General features: G+C 41.2%; 1 protein-coding gene across 3 annotated transcripts in view; it reads left to right on the top strand.

Moving 5' to 3' along the window:
• The first annotated feature begins 1,859 nt into the window (after positions 1-1,859).
• The window catches only part of pde3a (phosphodiesterase 3A, cGMP-inhibited), a 547,044-nt gene continuing 524,275 nt past the window's right edge, over positions 1,860-24,628 (top strand). For all 3 annotated transcript variants that reach the window (XM_063072391.1, XM_063072390.1, XM_063072389.1), the window contains exon 1: positions 1,860-8,384. In XM_063072391.1, the coding sequence (XP_062928461.1) occupies positions 7,590-8,384 (795 nt within the window). In that variant the 5' untranslated portion in view covers positions 1,860-7,589. The remainder of the gene's footprint in view (positions 8,385-24,628) is intronic.

Raw genomic sequence — 24,628 nt, 5'->3', positions numbered from 1 at the left:
ATTTTATAGCCCCTCTCCCCATCTCCCGACCCGAAACACTTCTATTCCCCACCCCTCCTCCCGCTAATGCAACTTAAATCTTCTTAAATAACTCTGGGGATGTTGGAGAAAAAGAATTGGCCAGCACAGGAAATCTGTGGAAAATTCCTCTCTGGTTCTCAGCAGTACAGCAACAATGACGTCAAAGAGCATTCTAATTTGTGTGGCTTCAGTTAGATGCAGATGCGCGCAGTAAGTGGTATGAACTTTGGCATAATGGGAGGTACTTCGCAGATTCTGCCTTCTTGAATCATATTCCTTTGCGAAGACCTTCAGCACAGTCAGTTACCCTGAGCTCTTTAATCCTTCTCTCTTCTGTAATATTCGTTAAAATGTAATATCCACTTAAAATATATACATATATTTTCAAATATCTCTCCGTTTATCTATTTTGGTATAGGTTTGCAATCAACTGTTTCACCTTTGCAGAGTAAGCCTTCAGGCTGCATTTGAGGGGCTTAACATGCTTCACACATCAAACACTGTGTCACAGATGAGAGTTGGGGCTAGATACGAGTTTCTGTTAGCAAATTTCTAAGTGAATACGTACCTGAGAAATACTGACTGCAGTGGTTCTAATAACAGTAGATCGTAAACACAAGAGACACCGCAGATGCTGGAAACCTAGAGCAACACACAGAGAATGCTGGAAGAACTCAGCAGCTGGGGCAGCATCTATGGAAATTAATAAACAGTCAATCTTTTGGGCTGACACCATTCTTCAGGACTGAATGAGGGTCGTGTAGAAGTGTCTCAGCCTGAAACATCAACTGTTTATTCATTTCCTTAGTTGCTGCCTGAGCTGCTGAGCTTCTCCAGAATTTTGTGTGTGTTACTCTCATAACTGCAGATCAGCTGCACTTAAATACATCTGCGATAGAAATCCCCCATTCTGGGGGTTGGAATGGTTAGAGCCTGCTGCATGTTTTAAATAATACTTTGTTTTAAAATCTAGCAGTACATGTATAAAACTGCAGTTGTAGAACCACACATTCACATAGCAGAAAAGGAAGCTTTTGGTCCATCATATGTGGTCTGGATTTTAGAAAGATCGGTCCTGTTCCCTGCAATTGAATTTCTTTTCAAGTTGATATTCAATTATCTTTTTTTAAAACTCTGACTGAACCTGCTTCCACCACCTTTTCAAGCAGGGTATTCTGAATTATGATGACTTGCTACATTAACAAATTCTCATTTCTCTAGCTTTTTTTTGTCAACTACCTGAATAACCTCAAGTCTCACTATTTTAACAAGTCTTGAACAATGAAAGAGCAAAAAAAAATCAATTTAGAAAGATCCTCCTTTGGGAGCTGCCAATTTAAAAGGCCACAAGCAAACCTATAAGCTAATTTCAGTCCAAAATAAAAAATGACGGCTGAATCCATTTGACACCTTAGCAATAAGAGGCTGGCCAGATTTACTTATAGCAGGGCTTTGAACCAGATTACTTCTGTTGGAAAACAGCTCCCACTTAGCTGCTGATTATGAGAGAGAACCAGGGAATCTGGAGTGATGAACAGGGAACGTATGTAAACCAGCAGATATAAAGATCAGGAAATATAAAGAGAAAGATTGGAGAAGGAATGAACATGAAGGTTGTTGACTTGATTCCAAATCAAGTACAGAAGAGGAAATAAAAAGAGGGAAAGAAAGCCTAGATTAAGAAACAGTAAAGAAAACTAAATTAAAATGTAAACCAACATCATAAAACAATCCACAAAGCAAACCAAATACAGTCTTAAATTTAATTCATTTTCTCCATCTGTCATTCACTCTTTGCCTTATAATTACTAACTCTATACATCTCAGCAGGTCAGGCAGCATCGATGGAAAGAGAAACAGTTAATGTTTCAAGCTAATGTACTTTCATCAGAATTGGAGTGCATGCAGAGAAGAGGAGGGGTGCTTAACATGCGTAATACCTTATGACAATTCATGCACCCTCTTGACATCTGTCTCCAAAATTAGATTCACTCAATACAACTGGAAAAGAAAAAAAAAATCCTGAAGGTTAAAAGTGGTTAGTTTCTTTTGTAAGTTAATAATGCTTTATTAAAAACACTCACAAGGAAGTGCAGGGCCATTGGAATATACAAACGTACATATAACATGACAATTGTAAAATCGTAGATTCACCCAACAAAAAGGAATAATTGAATTTCAAAACTGCCCTAGCCTCTGCTTTTCAGATATTAAAGATTGCAAATTTCAATCATTCGTGAACTCTGATCATCCCCTGGATTTTTCTTCTCTGACTCCATTTCTTCACCTTGTTTTCACTGCTCCTCCAATCTTCCCCTCTGTGATCCCAAGCAAACAGAACAAACCTCACCTTCATCCCTGTGTTCACCTCAATATTTATTTATCTATTTACTTAGAGATACAGCACGGTAATAGGTCCTTCTGGCTCAACGAGCCCGTGACACCCAATTACGTGTGTGTGACCAATTAACCTACTAACCCATATGTCTTTGGAATGTGGGAGGAAACCCACACCATCAGGGGGAGAACATAAAGACTCCTTAAGACAGCAGCGGAATTGAACGCTGGTCACTGGCACTGTAATATTGTTATACTAGCTGCTACGCTACGTGACGCCCCAGGAACACTAGTGGTTGTGGGCTCGGTCAAGTGCTCTTCTGCTGCCTTCACCCTGTGAAAGTACCTCAGACTATCTTCACTCAAGACTATGGATCCTCTTCATCAGTCCTGAGGAAGGGTCTCGGCCCGAAACATCAACTGTACCTCTTCCTAGAGATGCTGCCTGGCCTGCTGCATTCACCAGCAACCTTTATGTGTGTTGCTATGGATCCTGTCCCTGTTCTTCAGATTTACGCTCTATTTAGACACTCCAATGACATTTATGGATGTATTTATTGCTGTTATGACACTTATCCTATCAATTCCTCCCCGCCCTTGGTCATTCTAACCTACCTACCTCTGAACTTGCAGAATTCCTCTCATGAGGGACTGATACCAGTAGTTGATAAAGGTTGTGACAGTGTGGTTTTGTGAGCTGACCTCTATCTTAAGGGGCTGAACACCAGCTCTATTACACCTCCTTGTCTGGGCCACAATCACACTTCTGAATTTTGATATTGGTTCCCCTGGTGATCATTCCTGAATGGTACCCAGCCTCCAAATGCCCCATTCTGGACTTCTTCCTTGCCAAGTTCCACAGGCAGGGCTGTCCTGGTTAGGCCATCATTTCAAACTGTTTTTGTGCCATGGAACTCAACTCTTCCCACTCTTTCTTCCATTGCTCAGCCTCTTCCTACTTACATTCATGACATCTCCTCCAATTTCCTGCTCACTTTCATCATGGACATCCAATTCTTTTACATCTCTACTCCACACAAAACTGATTTCAGAATCATTCCCCATTCAGCACCATCACCCTCATTCAGCTGCCTTAACTTGTTCTCACATTGAACAACTTCTCTTTTAACACCACTCTCTTCCTTAAAAGCAAATATAGCAGCTATGGGAAGCTGTGGTTTAATGGAACCTTTCTTGTTTCTGACCCCATTCCTCACCCCTTGACTGGTTTATCGAGCATTGTTGCTGCTTCCCGCACTAGTACAGAAATCACTTTTGTGTCAGCTTTTGCTACCAATTTCCATCAAGCTCTCAATTACACCTGGACCATCTCTGTCTCTTCCCTCTCCTCAGCTTCTCCATCTCCATCTCGGGGTCGGGGTGGGGGTGGGGGTTTGAATCAGGATGTTCAGAGGCCAATACGTGCATTTTATGCTCACAGGCTCCCTTTGCTGTCCGGACTACACCACTTCCCATCCTGCTTTGTGAGGACTCCATTTCATTGTATAACTTCCCTAGGTAGAGCGGATATGGAGAGGATGTTTCTTATCGCGTGGGAGCCTAGGAACAGAGGGCACAGCCTCAGAATAGCAGGACATCCTCTTAGAACTGAAAATTTTTTTAGCCAGGGGGTGATGAATCTGTGGAATTTGTTGCCACTGATAGCTATGGAGACCAAGTCATTGGGTATATTTAAAGCAGAGGTTTGATAGTTCTTGATGAGTAAGGGCATCAAAAGTTACAGGCAGGACATAAGAAGATGAAGCCATGGTGGAATCATGGAGCAGGCTCGACAGGCTGAATGGCCGAATTCTACTCCAATGTCTTACGGTCTGAATTCCACTTGTTTGCTCATTTCTTCACTTCCTTCATATCTCTTTTGATGATGATGTCACTAATGCTTCTCAGATGCTGCCTTTTTTCAACTATGATTTTCCTCCATAATCACTTCAATTCCAGCTATTGTAATCAACTTCTTCCACCCACAATCCTTCTTCTCCCTCTCTTGAGCAAAGATTTTTGCCTCATCTCTCTCCTCCAAAGTGTCTACAACCTTCCTTCCCCTGTTATTGTTCCATGAGAAATCATTCCCTCTGAGGCACCCTGATTCACTTGTTCATCTCCACCTAAACCATACAACTGTAGGCACATGTGCAATGGGTAGAACTGTACCATATAGGTTTAATAGTGACATCCAGTACTGTATTTGTGGAGTTTGCACATACTCCCTCTATGTTCAGCAGTTTCCTTCCAATCACAAAGCCATGCAGGTCAATAGGTTAAGTAGCCTCTACGAGAAGCCACAGTGTATGAGGGGTGATTGACAACTTCGTGGCCTAAGGTAGGAGGAGTCAATTTTAGAAAACCTAGCACATTTATTTTTCAACCTAGTTCCCTCCTACTTTTACACACTTAGTCCAGCAGTCGTGGAGCATACAGATCTTGGACCCCCAGAAAGTGTCCACAGCAGGGGTGATTGATAAGTTCGTGGCCCAAGGTAGAAGGAGGTGAGTTACATGCACAGCTCTCGTTACATGCACATGCAGTTCAACGCTTAGAGTGATTATGCAGAAAGTTTGCAGTTAATAACTCAACTCCTTCTACCTTAGACCACAAACTTATCAATCACCCCTCATATAGGGGAGAGGTGAAGATGTGGGGACAATTCTTTAAAAAATAAATTTGAAGTATTATTTGTGTACATGAGTGGTTGATAGTTGGTGTAGACTCATTGGGCTGGAGGGCCTGTTTTTGTGCTGCATCTCTCTCTCTAACTCTGAAATGAAATACCTTAATTTTTATCTCTTCCCACTTACCTCTTCCCATTCCACCATCCAAAGTAACAAATATCTATTCCAGATGAATTCAATTGTACTGCATTTAGTGTTCACAACGTGGTTCTCCATTTCAATGCAGAAACCAAATGCAGATTGGACATGCTGTTTTGCAGAACAACCTCATTCAATTCATAAGGGAATCTCTGAGCATCCAAGTGCTAGTCAACTTTAAATTTTATTCCCATTCCAACACTGATCGTTCTGTCTCTTCCTCCAACAGCTCCAGTGAAACAACATTTCATCTTCCCATTAGGTATGTACAAACTTTAGGACTCAATGTCAAATTAATCAATTTCAGATAACAAGCCTTTCCAGTTTGTGTCAGAATGGTCATTTGCCTGTAATATTGAATCCATTTCTTTCTCTCCACAGATTGTGCTGAACTACTGAGTATTTCCAGCATTTTGTTTCAGACTTTCAATCACTTCTCTTTTGTTTTATTTTGCCAGAATGGGACATCTGCTGTGGATTTAGTTTGTAGCCATATGTTTTTTTTTCTCTAACAACTGTGGGGCAGATAGGTGAAATGCATTTGCAAGGCATGACTGGTCTGTGCATTGGCACATGCAGCTCTTGGCTTTTGTGTGCAACAGCACTGAGCTGCACCATTTCAAAGTTGTCCCGTTGCATCATTCTAACACCCTTCACTGCTTTCAGTGCTGCAAGGAAAGAATTATTTTATCAACGATGAAAAAACCTCAACAAGTTTTGCATTTGAATACACCTGCTTTCCCTAGGCTCTATCTTTTATCATTTGCTTCATTTTCACATTTTGACCAAGGGCTGCCAGCCTCAACTGCTGACTCATCATTTCTCCCTCCACATGCTGCCCACCCTACTGAGGGTTTAAGAATCAGATTTATTATCATTGTCTTATATGATGTGAAATTTGTTGTTTGGTGGGAACAATACAGTGTAAAGATATAAAGTTACTATAAATTACAAAATAAATTAATAGTGCATAGAAAAGGAATAATATCGGGTTCATGGACGTTAGTAAATCTGATGGTGGACGGGAAGCAGCTGTTTCAGAATTGCTCTGTGTGGTTCTCTGAGCTCCTGTGTCTCCTCCCCGATGGGAATAATGAGAAGACGACAAGACATGTCCTGGATGGTGATGGTCCTTAATGATGGATGCTGCCTTCTTGAAGCACCGCCTCTGGAAAGCGTTCTCAGCGGTGGGGAGGGTTGTGCCCACAATGGAGATAGCTGAGTCTACGACCTTGCCTTATATCAGAAACTGCACTTTTTAAAAAGTTACTGACTTTATTTTCTTTTAGGACAGTAGCACTTTGAACGTGCTGCTGATACTTTTACAACAAATCATGGTCCGAAAAGACGGAGACTTCTGTCTTCAACACCTGAGAGAAGGTGATACTGCCAACACAAGAACATTCCCTGACAAACAGCTGACAGCACGCACTGTACCACCCTGATCAGTGAAGAGAAAGAGCATCTTTTCCTCACTTTAGATCGTTCGCCCTCTGACACTCGGCGGCAGTCTGTACTGTGGGATGGCATTTTTTTGGGAGTTCCTCACGGCGAGGGAGGGTTTGCTTGGTGGAGTTTATACAGGTGGCCAGCGGTGAACAGGCTACCACGGCCACGTTTGCTCTGATGTTTGGAGACCCGGCTCAATCTGCCCTCCGCTGTTGACTGCGACGCCCAGTACTAAATGAACGCCAGCATGTTAACGCTCTTCTAAGTTGGAGCCCGAAAGCCCTGCTCGGTGTTACCTCGTTTAGTATCGCTGGTCTTTCCGGACCACGGGAGAGAGAAGGGGACTGAGGTGGGCTGGGTGCAAGAGAGTGAGGGAGGGAGGAGAGTGGGGGAGGGAAAGAGAGGAAGAGGAGGAAAGGATAGAGATAGGGGGTTAGTGGTCCAACAGAAGATGATGAAGGCAGCGGCAGCTCTCCTCGTGTTTTCTGCATGGGGCAAGGAGTGAAGGGGGAGAGAGAGAGAGAGAGAGAGAGAGAGAAGGTGGAGTAGGGAAGGGGAGCCGTTCGCAATGCTCAGCACGGCCTAGATCGGCCAGCGTCAAGGACCCGGCTTGTCAGTCGGCTCCCGGTGTCATGTCGTTCGGGAGCTTTGGCGCCAGGAGCGAGCGGCGGGCCGGCTTCACGCTGAGGGGTTAGAGAGAAAGTGTGAGGGGGAGGTGGGAGGTTTCGTCACCAAAGTGGCCAAGCATCCTCCACACTCCCCTCACCCACCTCGGAACTTTGTGTCTGTGTGGAAAGACAGCGAGAGAGAGAGAGGGGGAGAGAGCTGTTTGTTTGACCAAGTGTTCAATAGAGGAAGGGGTGGAGGAGAGAGGAGGGTGGGGGGGGGGGGAAGGGAGAGAGAGAGAGAGAGAGAGAGAAAAAAAAACTTTCTACTAACATACTAGAGGAGACGATGGCATCACGGCTGCAGCCCGCTTCGCCCCGGAGTAAAGCAAGCACTGATCCCGACAGGGGAGGAGGGGAACGCAATGGTTACGTGCGGGGCTGTGTGAGCCCTCTGCGCCGGGACCGGGGCTGCCCGGTGGCTTGGGGTGGACTGGCGGGCAGCGGCCGTCTGCTGTCTTCGGCCGCCGGGGTCGCCTCGCTGTCCGTGCTGCTGGGCGCTCTGCTGCGCTGGCTGGATGCCGGCGGCGGGCTGCTGACCCTGTTGCACTCCGCGCTGCCCCTCTTCAGCCTGATGAGCGCTTTCTTCTGGCTGGCCCTCTACCTGACCGGCTGCGGCAGGGGTGAACTCGCCCCCCGGCTGCTGGCCGCCTGCTCGCTGGCCGAGACTCTGCTGCAGGCACTGCTGGTGGGCGAGGAGCAGCTGCTGTCGTTCGGAGCCACCGCCGTGTTGCTGAGCTGCCTGGCCGCTGCCACCCTCATGGTCTTGCGGGTGAGCCAGGGTGTGTGTACCATCCTCTTCACCAGCCTGTTGAGGACCGTGTCGTTGCTCTCCCTGGAGCGAGTGCGGGCCAGTTGGAGACCCTTCCTGGCTTACTTGATGGGCATACTGGGAGTGATGCTGGCCAGGTACGCCGTGCGCATCTTGCCCCAGGGAGTGCCACCGGCAGCCGCCGAGGACAAAGTTCCTGTCATCAAGCGAAGGAGGAGATCCAGTTCGGTTATTGCTGCCGAGATGCCTAATAGTCAACTGGGCTCTAAGCCCCACCGCAGGACATCGCTACCATGCATTCAAAGGGACCAGGTAAGGGCACTCTGTTGACAAGCCAAACTGTTGATAAACATTCGTGTTGGACTATTCACTACCAAGGCGTAGGACGTATTGTATATTTCATTTGATCGCCGATTGATTTCCTTCAGAAGCCAAACTGCTAACAAAATTGCTGTTGGAACATTCACTTCAACCATTACTGAGCTTTGTAAAGGACGCTTTGTAAATATCGTTTGGTCGCCGCTATGTTTCCGATGGAGCGTGGATTTAGAAAGTGTGATCTTATCGCAGCTGAACTGACTTGTGGCTTTTGCTGATTTAGTGACCCTATTTTTTCTACCAAGACCTGTTCAAGACTTGTCGACTGGCATTATGATATATAAAATTGCCTTTTGCAAAGTGATCTTTCTCCGACACGTTACACACTTCTTTTCCTAAGTTATGTCCAACATTTTCGTACTAGGGGTTGTGTTTTTTTTTAGCTGCGACAATCACAGGAGTTGCAAGAACGAAAAAGGAAAATCATAGAAATATGTTATTGTGTTTTGGTCTAAAATCTCCTTCATCTGAAATACCAATTAGAGAAACATTAGCCAAATCTACAGCTGTGAGATATCAAAGAGCTGTGGCACACCTGACAGGGAAAATAAATATTTTCCTAGGCAGCAGAGGAAATTCTTTATAAAGCGTAATTTTAAGTAATGAATGGTATGCAAACCCACAAACCATTTCCCAGAGACCCGTAAACATCTAAAAGAACGTGGTTTAATAAATAATAAATTACATATTTACTTTCTACGTTCCTTGATATGGGAAGGAACTAGTTTTTTTTCAACTGATAAATAATAATTTAAGTATGTGATTGAAATGCGTTTTTAAGAATACCTGAAGCAAGACTTTTGTGAATATTGGGAGACTGGGAAGGAAATATCTTGTATCAAAAGATAGATATCATTTAGAATGAAGAGCAGAACAGGAATCAAATCAGTAATTACTGTTTCTATTACGAAGGGATTATCTCTGAAATACCACTATAAAACACACTAACCTTGGGCAAAATAACTAGCCAGGAGGTTTTGCCAACTTGTATTCATTCTATTTTTATCTAAATAGGTTAGAAAAGTGTTTTGATTTAATATGCATTAATTTTTCTTATCACATGAGGTGACCAGCATTTGGAAATACATAGGAAAAGTTTACCAAGTCTTTACAGGTCATGGAGAGGTTGGTTAAGTTGGCATATTGGAACATTCAAACATATATTTTTATTGTCCCTTGATTTTTAATGCTTCTAAAATGAACAGCCTTAAGTTTGAACAATTAAATTCTTGTGCAGACTCAAGTTAGCTATGAGTATATACTGTATATTATTGTAAAGTTTGGCAAATTATGAATATTATTGAATGTGGTCGAAGTGTTGTGATGCTTTGGTTAGTTTTTGTAATATTTTGTCATTTAAAGCAGAAAATATACGTGAAAAACTATGTTTAATGTCACTAAAGGGAAGCCCGCTGCTGTACTATGCATGATACTGGGTAATCTACATTCAGACTTCAGGAGGTTAATCAAAAGAAATGTTTTTGAGCATAACAAGGCAGCATAGAAATGCAGACTGGTTTGATAATGTTGATTCCACCCGCTCCTCTGTTTATAACAAATATGGTATTGTTTGCTAGTGGATATTTTCTCATTACTTGTAGCTTTAGCGCTGTGTGCTGTGTCTGACCTTTATTGTTCTGCCATTAACATACTGGTACTAAAGCATTGGACTTGGGGTTCTATATCTAACCTGGCAATTCTATTGGATACAGACATTCAATGGAACAATTTAAGTGACATTTATAAATATGAAAACAAAACAAAAGGATCTGCGCATTTGTAGAATCAAGATAGAACCTATGCCATACTTGACTATCAGACACTTAATATTCATTATTCTATATTTCCAATAGGAGCAGTATTAGGGAGGGTTTGATGAACAGTTAACAGGTGACCTGCCCTACCTGACAGACCAATAAAACAGACTTTGACGCAGGAACTAAAAAGTTATAGTGTCCCATGATTTGTATTGTCACATTGCCAGTTCTGGTTCTTTTTGTGTGGAATAACAAGTACTAAGATAGAAGTCAGGAAATCAAATAAATAATTCACTTGCCATTCAAGCCAGTTCTCTGGATCACTACCTGCTATTCTATTGCGTCTGCCTTGTGGTATACTAATGAAAAAATTGTTTGTTTTTCAAATTTCCATTGCTGCTTTACTTTTACAGTTGATGAAATGAAAAAAAGTGAGAACTCCAACACTCTGATATGTTGTGCGATCTGCAGAGTTTCAGATAGAAACAAGGGAGCTATAAGAGTTCAGACAGAGTGGAGAGAGTTCCTTTGTTTTTTTTAAGTGGCAGCCTTTTCAATGTATCCCCTTCTCTGTTTTTCCATCCAAGCCAATAGAAGGATGGACAAGAAATACTTCTTCACAGAAACACTAACAGCAGTGATTGATTGAGGGAATTTCCATCTCTTGCACCTTCTTCTCCAACATCCTTCCATCTTTCAACTGATGAATTACAAAGGAACACAATCTCTTTTCCAAACAGCATTTTCAGAACTATATGTCACTGTTAAATAAGAGTTCTAAATAATTTTCTAACAATCCAGTTAGCATTTCTGTACTAATATTGGACTGTACAGTTTCAAACATCAAAGCTATATTAACTATCTGTCACATTCACTAATTTGTTTTGATGTAGATATGATTGTCTGGCACCCTGACTAAATTTAATAGAATCTAATAAATAGATTTTCTCATCAGATGGAGCTGGTAAAACCACATCTTTAAGCTTTGCAACTGAGAAACTAGTATTTCTGAGACCGGATCTTTCGCGAAGGATACACCAATATAATTAAAAGCCAAATGTAATTAAAAAGCAACATTTGACTGCCGTCAATCAACTTATACATCAGTCATTTCCTAAAACAGCATGTGAAATGTGCAAGTTCACGTTGCCATTGGTAAAGGGAGAATGCCAATGAGAAAATCCCTGCACTTGTTAGTAAACATTAGTTAACATGCAGCTATGCAGAAAAATAGGGTGTCAGTAGGGTCTCAACTGAAGTATGACGCCTCTGGCAAGGCAGATCCCTTTCACTGTTACTAAGGAATATTGTGTTATGTTCTTAACTCAAATTTAGGCCTTGAACTCAGAATCTGTGACTCAGAGGTCCAAGTGCTGTCAACAAACAAGATTGTCCAAATGGTACTTTATACAGTCCATAGGGTAACTTTAATAACAGTAATTAATTGCACTTGGCTGTAAGACAAACATTGTTGGCATGAGTTGGAAGTTGAAATTTTCTGAAAGCAAAGCTTAGATTCTGGTTTGTTCACAGTTTTGTAAAGCAGCTTTTATATTATGTGCCTATGATTTCACTTATATTTGGTATGCTCGACAGGCACTGTGTTTAGACTAATCAGCAAACCCACAAAGATAAGATGACTTGCAGAAATATACCTTTAAGAATAACTAGGGTGCCCTGCTCCTTTTTTTTAAACGATCTTGTGCATTTCGTGGTGGTGTCTGCTGACAGATTGTGGTGTCACCCTGAACAGACAGCTGGGTCAGTGAGTCATGGCATTAAAGCTCTCTATGGCAATAATTGTGCACTGCATAAGGCTGCCATCTTGATGAGGGAAAAACGAGTAGTGCCTGAGGGCGAAAGTGGGGGACATGATTTATTTTAATATCTTTAGCTACAATCCACTCTTTCCCCCGACTGTCTCCCAGTGATCGCTCGCACAGATCGCAAGGCACAGGCTCATAGTCTGGGTAGGGATCACAGCATGTAATCACTTGCAGTGAGAAACAATCTCTAATACAAGCAGGACAATTACTAGTCAGGCTAACACAAGCAGCAAGCATCATGTCAGTGCTCCATCAGGAGTACTATAGTTGTTGTTGTTGAAGAATATGCCTTTGCTTTTCATTTTGTGAGTGGGAAACACTGGTAGTAGGTTGCACTGTTAAAAGGCTTAAATGAGTGTGGACACATTAATGACATCATCACACGGTTGAATGACACTGGTTAAAATGACATGTACCCGAAGGTAAATCATGCTCAGAATTGCCAGGTTCACCAGAAAGTTGTTTTGATACTGTGGCTCAGAGCTGAGAGGGCGATAACCAAACTAGACTGATAAACTGGTACTTTATGCAGTTCATCGCATAACTTTAATAACCGGAATCAATTGCTGGGAAGTAAGTATTATGGTGTGAATTGAAATTGTGATGTATTTTATGTGTAGTTTACCAATAATAGTAGGAACAAACACATTCAACATTTTGCCTTCAGTTTTGCTTAGCTTTGACATGCTGAAACTACTTTCAAAGAACTCGCTGTTGCATGTGCCTGAGCAGACGAAGTGGCAGTTAAAGCCCAAAGTGAACAGGTGATATCGAATTTAGACTGACCCAAACAGGCTGAATTATTATGTCTGACATGTAAAAAATATACACGTAGTGAGGTACACTTGTACACCTGCTCATTGATGCAAATATCCAATCAGCCAATCATGTGGCAGCAGCTTAATGCATAAAAGCATGCAGACATGGTCAAGAGGTTCAGTTGTTGTTCAGACCAAGCAACAGAATGGGAAACAAATGTGATCTCAGTGACTTTGACTGAGGAATGATTTTTGCTGCCAGGTGGGGTGGTTTGAGTATCTCAGAAACTGCTGATCTCCTGTGCCTACAGGAGCAGGGTTAAGGAGTAGCCGCTCCACTACTGCGGGCAGTCAGCATGTATGCGTGGGGCTGAATGGTCTCTGTCGTGCTAGCATTGTTAGGTTCACTGCCTCTCCATTTCCATCAAGATACTGGTGAGAGGAAAATGGTACCAACCCTGTCAGACTTTGCACAAAGGCTTTGTTAATAAGAACTTATATCTTTTTCTGCAGGGTGTGGGTTGGCCAGGTGCGGAATAAGCTTGCTTAATCTACATACCTTAACGTGAACAGTTGGAAGGTTATCCCTATTGTAACAGAGTGATCCCTTCTGATTTTTATACAAAGGAACCTTTGTGGTCTCCCTGACAGAATGATTCTACTTCTGTACAGGCTTATGATGAATTGTAGATGGTTTGGTACTTTTGTTCTCTGTAACACTCCATATTGCTCTTATCCACTGCACATTTGAATCCTCATAAATAAAGCTATTGAGGGGGAGCATAATCTTCACCTCAGTTCTGTTTGATTCCAGGTCCATTTCAATCACTTAGATCTGAGTTTTGTAAGCCCTGCTCACTGTGAGGACTAATATTTATGTAAATTTTGAGAAAATAAGGAAAATGATTAGGTAAAAGATCTAATGCGAACATCTGTGAGAATCCTATTGATCTACATTTGTGTGGTTGGATGCTCGTATATATATGTAACATTAGTGCAGGGTCGGGAAAAATATAATGGTAATGCTGGCTGGTCCTGTGGTGTGCATCTAAAATTGAAGGGTGAGGACAACTTTCAGAGTGTTATATTAAGCATCTATTTTGAAGCATGACTTCATTGATAAGTTAATACCACAACACAAGTACCTTTTTTCCTCGTTAATGCAAATATCTAATCAGCCAATCATGTCAAGTCAATGCATAAATACATGCAGATATGGTGAAAAGGTTCAATTGTCTTTAGAACAAACATCAGACTGGGAAAGAAATGTGGTCTAAATGATTTCGATCGTGGAATGATTGGTTGTGCTAGATGGTGCGGTTGAGTATATATCAGAAACCGCTAATCTGTTAGATTTCCTCCATGTAGCTGTGAGAAACAAAAAAAACATCACTGAGTGGCAGTTTTGTGGGCAAAACATCTTGTTAATGTAGACAACACACATCAAAGTTGCTGGTGAACGCAGCAGGCCAGTCAGCATCTCTAGGAAGAGGTACAGTCGACGATTTGGGCTGACAAAGGGACTCGGCCCGAAACGTCAACTGTACCTCTTCCTGGAGATGCTGCCTGGCCTGCTGCATTCACCAGCAACTTTGATGTGTGTTGCTTGAATTTCCAGCCTCTGCAGATTTCCTCGTGTTTACGTTGTTAATGTAGAAGTTAGAGCAGAATGGCCAAACGGACGGGAAGGGAACAGCAACTGAAATAATCACTTATTACAACAGTGGCATGCAGAAGAGCATCTTGAAATGCACAACACTGAACCTTGAAGTGGATGGGGACAGTAGTAGAAGACCATGAATGTACACTCAGTGGATACTGTGTTAGGCACAGGAGGTACCTAAAGTGGCCACTGAATGTATCTGCATAGAATATTTTAGTCCTGACATGAGAGTAGATGGTTGGTGAATGTAGGTGGATGGGGCATGTAGGTGGACAGAAGAGTAGGCACTTCACAAGTTGAAATAATTTTTGAGAAGAAACTTGTAAATATCATTCTAGACTTTAGTGCACACTGGCCCACCTGCTTTTCACAGAGCAACTGTAGGTCCTGATTGAGTATGAAAATAAAATCTAACCAGGAGCAGATCAGATATGGCGGATCTTGCAAACAAATATTCCCAATGGAAAATCAGAAGTGCAGTGAGGGGCGATCCATTAGTTTCAGCAAGGCTGTCATCATTAAAGTTAATGCTGGTGAAGAGTGGATACAAAACGTTCATTAACTTTCTCTGAGTCAGGGTCTCCATCCCTTTCTCTCCATGGACGCTGAGTTCCTCCAGCAGCTTATTCCTTTTTACTTCAGATATTCTCGTATTTGCAATCTTTGTGTCACCATTTTTCTGATCAGAATTGAGTTGGGTGTCAAAGAATTACTGGCAATCTCCACTGCCAAGATCCTGACTCTCAAGGTGAATACACTGGCCAGGGTAATGTGAAATCTACCCAAGTAATTTGTGAGTGAAAGAGCCATGCATTATCTTTGAGCACAAATTCTGTTAAGAGATGGAGGCAGTGTGCCCAGAGTGTGCAGAGACTAAGGCAGTGCAAATACTAACTTGTCAAATTTATCATTTTGATAACTAATGAGAAATCTGAAATTGTCTTGAAAGACAGTGAGTGATGTTCTTTGAGTTTTAGACATTACCAGGTATAAAACATCAATCAAAAATGAATTAATTCTAAAAAAAATATGCAAAAACTCAGTACATTTGCCAGAATCATTGGTGGTTTTTCTTTTGAGAGGTATTTATCATGACACTTGTGAGTGTCTCTTGTATTTAAAAATACAAACTCGAATTAGAAGGATGTATTTTGTGTTGCTTTGGAGTAGAGAGGTGCAATTAACTATTTCAGCACTCTTAAGTTTATAAAATCTTTACGAGAAGTGCCGAACTTTAGTTTGTAAAGATCAAGTTTTGAGAGCCAAGCCCAATCGATTACTTTTAATGTGGATCTGGCAATTTTAAAATTAAAATATTTCATGGAGTAACTAAAGTGAGGAGCACAATTAGACCAACAAAAGATAGGAGTATGATAGAATTCCCTCCACTTGCTTCAATTAGTTCAGTTCCAGAAGCCCTCAAGAGGCTCGGTATCAGCTGAAGTATCCTGATTGATTTGCATTCCATCGCACAAGCTGAACATTCATGTCCTCGGCAGCCAGATGTACCGTACCATCTACAAAGTGCCCTGCAGGTGCTGGCATGTTACTCTGACCGCACTTATCAATTTTTCCTCTAAAAAGGACTTGGTTCAAGGCCTGGTGTTTGGTGATCGGTGGGTCTTGTGGTCAGTGTCGAGACTGAGGCCAGAGGACTGAATCAGAAGTCCAGAGGCCAAGGCCTGCTGGTAGGCTCCTCAGGTCTGGAAATCTCTGTGAGTCCTCTCAGGAACTCAATGTCTGCGAGTCCGCTGGAGTCTGAAGGTGGCCTGTCCTGGGTCTGGAAGACTGTGTATGTGCATGGGTAGGAGCTAGGTTTACCATTGTTGTTTTGTTGCTTGTTACGTTCTGTGTTGTTCTGCCGAGCATTGTGGGCCTGCTGTGTTGGCAATGGAATGTGTGGCAACACTTGTGAGCTGTCCCCCCCCCCGCACACCCCCAGATATGTTGGTTGTTCATGCAAATGGTGCATTTTCACTGGATGTTTTGAAGTACACATGATAAATAAACTTGAATCTTGAATAGCGCAGTTGGAGCTTCTTCACCTATAGGAATGCAGTGATTCTAGAAGATGGCTCCATTTGCCTTGCTGGCATCAGCCAGAATCTGAAAAATGAGCAAGTATAAAAGAAGTGTTTCACTCCCATACAGGATTTGCGAGCCATGAAATGTTTTATGAAGCCGTTGCCATCACTGCTTAAAAGTCCCGTGCTTGACAATAGGGCATTCGTAATCATCACAAGGAGAGAAGGGACAAATCTATAAAAAGAACAGACGGATTTGGTTCAGCTATCAAACTGAGGCTGTCCCATTCTAAAGCAGAATAACATTAGCTCACCCAGCTCTCTCTACCACCACAATAATTGGACTGTTTACCAGAGGTGTGAAGTAAAGAAATGGCAGAATTCGTCTCCAGCCCATGGGCATTGCTTGTTCTTTTCCCATCTGCTTCTTTCAAAGAAGCTTGCTGGGTAAACCTCCCCTGGAAAAGTTTCCTCCAGGCCAGAGCTTTCAAGAAAATGTGGATGGGAATACTGTCAGTATTCAGAAATATGAATTATCTGACTATAAACTGAACTACTCTTTGGGAATGAATAGCAAGCTATGTTTAGTCTATGTACAGTACCCAGTGCTTCACTTGGACTTTGCATTGTGTTATATATCTTGAAGTCAACTTTGGTCTTAACGAGTGTACGACATACTGTATCTGTTTGCTGTGTTTTATTCCTGTCAGAACAATGAAGTGAATAAGTTCATTTGTTTTCATTGTCAGATTTGAGCACAGTCCATGGCTGATCAAAGGTGAATATCATTGGATCATGTGGCGATAGAGGTGCTTCAGGGAAATGAGGGCTGAAAGCTTTGGAACATTGGCTTCTGGGACTGTAGAACCTGTACCCGTCTCTTTCACTCCCCCTCTGTGTGTAGTTGTCCTCACGATGGTCTAGAATATACTTTTACAACAGATGAGGAGAAATTTCTTTAGCCAGAGGGTGGTTAGTCTGCCATATTCAGCTCTGCAGAACAAATCATTGAGTATATTTAAAGTGGAGTTTTATATGTTCTTGATTCGAAGGGTGTCAAAGGTTACAGGAGAAGGCTGGAAAATGTGTTGAGAGGAATAATAAATCAGTCATGATAGAATGGTGGAGCAGACTCAATGGGCTGAAGAGCCTAACTCTGTTTCTGTTCCTGTGTCTTGTGGTCTAATCTGAAAATTTCCAAGCAGTCGGGATTATGGTTCTTGCAGATTTGTTCAAACCATTAACATACACCCAAAAGGGTGTTTTGTGAGATGAGAAGACCATAAGATATAGGAGCAGAATTAGGCCATTTTTCAACAATGACCCATTATTCCTCTCAGCCCCAATCTCCTGCCTTCTCCCTGTATCCCTTCATGCCCTGACCAATCAGAATCTTACAACCTCTGCCTTAAATATTCAGAAAGATGTGGTCTCCTCAGCTGCCTGTGGCAAAGTATTCCACAGATTCTCCCCTCTCTGGCTGAAGAAATTCCTCCTCATCTCTGTTCTAGAAGGACACCTCTCTACACTGAGGCTGTTTGCTCTGGTCTTAGACTCACACACAGTAGGAAACATCCTCTGCACATCCACTCTATCAAGCCCTTTCACCATTCGATACGTTCCAATTAGGTCACCCCTCACTCTACTGAATTGTAGTGAATACAGGCCCTGAGCCATCAATTGCTCTTCATATGACATGTTTTAATGGGGGCAGAGTGAAAAGTGGAAAGGGGTGTTATTTATAAGAAGTTCTTTTGTTACCATGCTTTTGACCAAAGTTTGCAGATGCCTTTTATTAATCAAAGAAGTAGCCAGGAAATTTATACTTCCCTGCTCTCCTGATAGTACTCATTACTGAACAGTGCTCATTAGTTAATCACATATCCAATTCCTTTTTCCATGACTTAGCTTTGGAATATATTGGAAGCTATTTCTGTCAAATGCTTTTTTGCTTTATGAAAATGCACATTGTTGTGTCATAGGACTACATTGCTTCAGGAGATAGACTTTTAGGTATTAAAGGAATTGAGGAATATGCAGTTAGTGGTAAACGATTAACTATGTCCTAGTCATACCATGCAAAAGGAGGCCTTTTCACTCACAGAGTCTGTGCTGACCATCAGGAACACATTTACACTATTTCTACACTAATCCCATTTTAGTCTGCCCACATACCACCAAGTTCCCACAGATTTTACCACTCCCTTGCATACTGGAGGCAAATTACAGTGCCGGTTGCCATCCACCCCTTACACATTTGGGTGTGTGAGGAACTTCTCCCCTCTCTCATCGGGCAGAGGATACAAAAACTTGAAAGCACATACCACCAAGCTCAAGGACGACATCCACCCCACTAAAATAAGACTATTAAGTGTTTCCCTTCTACAGTAAGATGGACTCTTAGTAGTCATACTTTATTGACCCCGGGGGAAATTGGTTAAATTGGTCTCACAATCTATCTCGTTATGATCTATAGTTTAGAATTAGGATCAGAATCAGGTTTTTGATCACCGGCATGTGTCATGAAGTTTGTTAACTGTTTCATTTGTTTTTTTCGTTTTTGTTTCATTTTCTCTGTAACTGTTACGTTTTGTTCTGCATTCTTCTCTTGTTTTACTCTGTTCTACCTCAATGCAGTGTTTACTGATTTGATCTCTATAGACACTACATAAAATAAGCTTTTCACTGCATTTCAATACATGTAACAATAATAATCCAACAACAATATCACCATTAAGGGAAACCCATGTGAGTAGCGGGAGAACATGCAAACTCCACACAGACAGCACCAGAGGTCAGGGTTGAACTTGTGTCACTGGAGCTATGTAGCAGCATATCTACTTGCTATGCCAGTGTTTCACCAATGATCTTAATGAATATAAAGGCAGACACAAGGGGCTGAATGGTCTACTCATGCTTCTGTTTCTAATGCAAAATACTCTGGGACGTATGGACAATCTGAGAGGTGCTTTAGGAATGTAGTGTTGAACAAAACTATGCAATTTATTGTCTACATCCTCTTAAGCCCCAGCTACTGAATCCACCATCCTCAAACAGATGGATAATGACGTGGTGGCTAACTTTCAATAGCCTGTATGAGAAGGACTATTTCTGGAACTCGGTGAGTAATTTGCCTTGTTGGAGACTTGCTGCGGACGTAGCTATTTCGTAAAATGTTTAAAATGCTATTATTCCAGTGGTTTTTCTTTCCAAGCACCCCTGTGCTCTCCAGAAAGAACCGCACACTATTTATTAATACTGAGCTGTCACTTTTATAGCCTTGTGCTCATATCGATAAACATAAACCAGCAAAAAGGTAACACAATTAATTTTGTGCTTCTCAGCAAACCTTTATCACCATCATAAATGCACAATCATTTACATTCATTCATTAGTTAACGTCAATAAAACATCTCAGTGGGCTTCATAGCAACAGCACAGCAGAACCTGGGTCAGAAAAGTCTACAGAATGTGGTGGACACAGCCCAGTCCATCACAGGCAAATCCCTCTCCACTACTGAGCCCATTTATGATGAGCACTGCCACAAGAAAGCTGTACGGTATCCATTATCAAAGAGCACCACCATCCAGGCCATGCTCTCTTCTTGTTGCTGCCTTTGGGCAGGAAATATAGGAGCTATTGGTCTTATACCACCAAGGTCAGGAACAGTTATTAACCTTCAACTATCGGGCTTCTGAACTAGTGTGGATCACTTCATTTCTCAGCTATGAAGTAAATCCGAAACCTACAGATTCATTTTCAAGAATTCTATAACTCATGTTCTCAGTATTATGCAGTTATTTTTTATTTGCATAAATTTGTCTTTTTTTTGCATATTTGTTGTTTGTCTTTGTTTATATCATGTTTCTTATAAATTGTATTGTATAGTTTTGTAAGCACTTGGTGAAAATGGATCTCAAGGTAGTGTATGGTGACATATACATACATAAATTGATAAGAAATCTACTTTGAACTTTGACTTTCAATCTCACAGCTCCGGTGATTCAGTTTCAATACTGACCTCTGGTGCTAACTATATTGCGTCTGTGTGCTCTCCCTGGGACCTCATGGCTTCTCACATCCTAAAGCCATGAGATATCCACTGTAAACAGTTTGAATATGTAAGTGAGCGGTAAGTTGTGGTGTGGGGGAAGGAGGCACAAAATCTCAGAGTGCAAGTGCTTGATGTCCAAGTTGCTGATAGACCTGTTTCCCAACTATTTGACTCTATGATTCTCTGAACGTTATGAAGCTCTGTGATTTCTATGGAAATATTAGGGTAGGTAACCAAAAGCTTGCTTAAAAGGTAGGGTTTCAGCGGCATATTAAAATTAGTGGAGTAAAATCTTCATGTTAATAAAACCACTCGATTCTCATTAGAAGATTTTTGCCATTTTGGTCGTTTTACAAATTACTACCACCTTCAACTTTTCCTGGCTTAGAACGTAGCAGTCGTAACTAGATCCAGATTATGGCTCTCCTTCCCATCGACCCAAACTTTCAGAGTTGGCACAAATCTGCCTCATAATTTTGTGTATAATATTTATTGTTAATGTAGTCTGCCTATGTGACTGTACTTTAATAAACAGTTTGTGTTGATGAAATACTCCTGGTATCCTGTGGGTATAAAAGGCTATTTATATGAAACTTCTTAAAAAATTAGATATAAATTTGGTTTTGCAGTATTCAGAAAATCCAAATCTTGTATCTTTGCTATGTAGTTAATTCGCAAACATCCAACAGCACTCAGTCAGTTCTGTTCAGATCCATAGTCCCTATGTGCTGACTCCATCTTATTTTTTTTCATAATGCTATTTCACTTCTTCCTCCAAATATAAATCTCTGCCTTTATGGGAATTTCTTTGATACACTTAATAGAGAAACTATGCTCAATGGACAAAAAGAATAAAATTAAGTAACAACATGAATCCCAAAGCCAAGATTCTGTGTTTATAAGGAGAGCAGTAGGAAGATGAAGAGGGCTTTGATAACAACAAAAGGAAAATTACTGAAAAATGTGTTTTCAGTCACAAACAGAAAAGACAAAAAAAAAGTAAGAAATGAGAAGGGAGGGGAACTATTTGGCAACAAGGCGATAACTTTTTCTAACTCAGCCCAGCAGTGAAAGGAGGAGGGTTGGGCATGGATCTAGCAACCTCATCCTGTACACAACCTAGAGTTACTGAAACACCAACAGAAACTCCAAAGATCTTTGCTTAGAAAGTGTACAGAGGGCTGCACCTGGGCTTGAAAGACTAGCCCGGAACGGAGGACTCTGGTGAGCTGCTGCTGTCCGCATATACACCAGCAGGAGTGATGGGCTGAGGAAGAAGCTATTCACAGGTAGCCAAAAGCTACTAGATGTGGGCAGAGTACTCATGGCTGGGTGAAGCTTTAGGAGGCAGAAAAGTTGTATTGAACCATGTGGATTGGGGTAGTTGAAGGACAAACATGAATCAGCATTATACACACCATCCAATTTTGGAGATCGGCCACTTTGACCTGAGCTTACAAATGAATTGAGTTGACATCAGAAATTCTGTGCCTTAATATCTGACTGTGCCATGGTACAGATTATTAACATTTATAACAATTCCTTTGTACGTAATATTTAAAGGAGCCATTAATCAGTTAAAATGTATTCTAAAACATCTGAATGTGATTCAGAGTAGATGTCGGCTCTGATAGTGATTAAAACATTTCTGATGTACGTTACAAGCTATAAACATTTTTTTTATATGGCCCCTGCCCAAATTTCAAATTGTTCATATTATTACACTCTTCCATAAACTTATCTAAACGAGACAAAGGATCTACTCAATCTTGATATTTTCTGGAAAAGCAAAAGCTCGGTCCTTTTGCGGCAATATAATTTTTTATTGCTTTTTTCCACATCAATAGTCTTGTGCTTTAATGAATTGTACTGTGCAATTTGTGGGTGTTCAAATGCGGAGGGCGTGGGTTTGATTCCACATACTTCTCATTTGAATAGGCCTCCAACAGTAACAGAGAGGAGAGACTCTCAAATCACCTGTCTAACCTGGAGTTAACATTTCAATTGTGCTTTTTTCTTGATCACTTGGGAGATGGAACTCCTATTGTAAGGCTGCTGTTTTGAGTTTGCACACCATTTGCTAGTTCTGGCTTCTTGTCACTTTTTTATATGCTTGCACATACATTTTGTAACATATTGTGTTTATGGGCCATTTGATAGGAAATCAATATGATTGCAACGGTGTCCTAGGTTAAATGGGAGATACCAGTTGAATGGATCCAAGGGTAGGCAGTTGTATGCTTGTATGTATGTAAGTATACAAGCTTGTATGTTTGTTCCATGCAAATATACTATAGTTGTACATTCAAGAAACTCAAGGGTAATATCGATTTTAATCGGTGTATTCCACTAACCTCCAATGTGAAAAGAATACTGAGATAAAAGGCTGGCAGGTGATTTCTGTGCGCAACTGTGTGCGCACTACCACCTGTGCAGATATTTCTCTGTATTCCCTATGGCGATGCTCTTCTTGTCAACCTACTGCTTAGTGCAGTGCGTGGGGAATGGAGGTTAACTACTTTCTGAAAGGAATGTTTGGATGTTGTTGTAATGTGAAATAAAGTTCCAATCAAGGGTCTCAGCCTGAATCGTTGACTGGTCATTTCCCTAAATAGATGCAGCCTGACCTGCTGAGTTCCGCCAGCCATTTTACGTGTATTGCTCAAGATTTCCAGTGTCTGCAGAATCTCTTGTGTCTTTGACTTTTCCAGGGACTCTTAACTTGTAGGTATATAGAAGGAAGAGCTCAGAATTACTCAGCCTGAGTACATTTTGTGTATGTACATATTATAAAAAGTATATACTATTCATATTGATGGAAGTCAGAAAAATAATTATTGCCCAATTAGTATAGGTGGGATCACTTAGATAATGGTTCTGCAGAACACTTTAGACAGGACCTTTTCAAAGTGAAACAGGGCAATATATGTTGGAGTGTTTACGAACTTGATAAAGGAGAGAGTGGAGCACTGTGGATGTGACAAACAGGGACAAGGAGTCTCAACTCTGCCTTAAGCAGGAGGAGAGTTTGGAAAATCACGGAATAGATCTGGACAGGATGCTTGCAACAGTAGAAGTATCAAAACCCAGGGATGGAGAATTAACATGGAAAGATAAAGGGAGTAGATCAATTCAATAGCTTTTCCAAATAGCAAACAGAGGAAAGGTGGAATAATTGACCTCTCTGTAGGCATGAAGAGCCAGTGATCCATTCTAGATAGGTGTATGAATGGTCCAAGGATATGCCAAAGTTGCAAAGTCAGTTCAAATGTCACAACTCTAATTTTAAAGTACATTTTTCCTCTGCCGTTGGGTAAACAATTATATTGTAACTATGCATACTCTAGACTGACTTTTATTGTTCAGGAAATCAAATGATCCACAGTTCATTGTGTACAGTGACTTTATCCTCAATTTAATATGAACTGACGGAAGAAATCTATTTACGTAGTTGATTGAAATGCAAGTCACATAACATAGCTAAAGGGATGGTGATAGCTTGGAAGAGATGGCATTCATATTCCATATGAACATGGAAAGCAAGATTTTCCAGTACATTGAGATACATTACAAAATTTTAGTTAGTTTTCATGGTTGTTCTCCAATATCTTAACTATTTTCTTTTTTGTGTTGATAACAAATAATTTTTTTATTTTATTGCAATAAATTAGAGATACCCACTATTTTTTTGCCAGTTTGGGCCAAGTCATAATTCTAGTTGTTATCCTGTTTGTACACATCTGAAATTGCTGACCTTAACAGATTGGACTATTCTGATTTGTGATGTGCCTATCAGTGCAATAGCAGTCAAATATGCAGCTCTCTCAAAGGTACCAATTACAATTCTTCAAAACCAGCCAGCTGGCTTTTAGGGCTATGTGTCCTATAGTTTATAAGTACTACAGGGCTATTAAAACAAAAACTTCACACCAGTTTAAAAGATCCTTCCCTCTGGCCGTTCATCTGATCGACCATTCAAAGTTCACAAAGTTCAATGTAAATTTTATTATCAAAGTACTTATATGTCACCATATACAACCCTGAGATTCATTTTCCTATGGACATACTCAGCAATTCTATAGAATAGTAAATATA

Source organism: Mobula hypostoma, chromosome 20 (assembly GCF_963921235.1).
Source record: "Mobula hypostoma chromosome 20, sMobHyp1.1, whole genome shotgun sequence".
Classification (NCBI taxonomy): Eukaryota; Metazoa; Chordata; class Chondrichthyes; order Myliobatiformes; family Myliobatidae; genus Mobula; species Mobula hypostoma.
The sequence above is the reverse complement of the archived record's forward strand: the minus strand, read 5'-3'. Positions and strand labels throughout refer to the sequence as shown.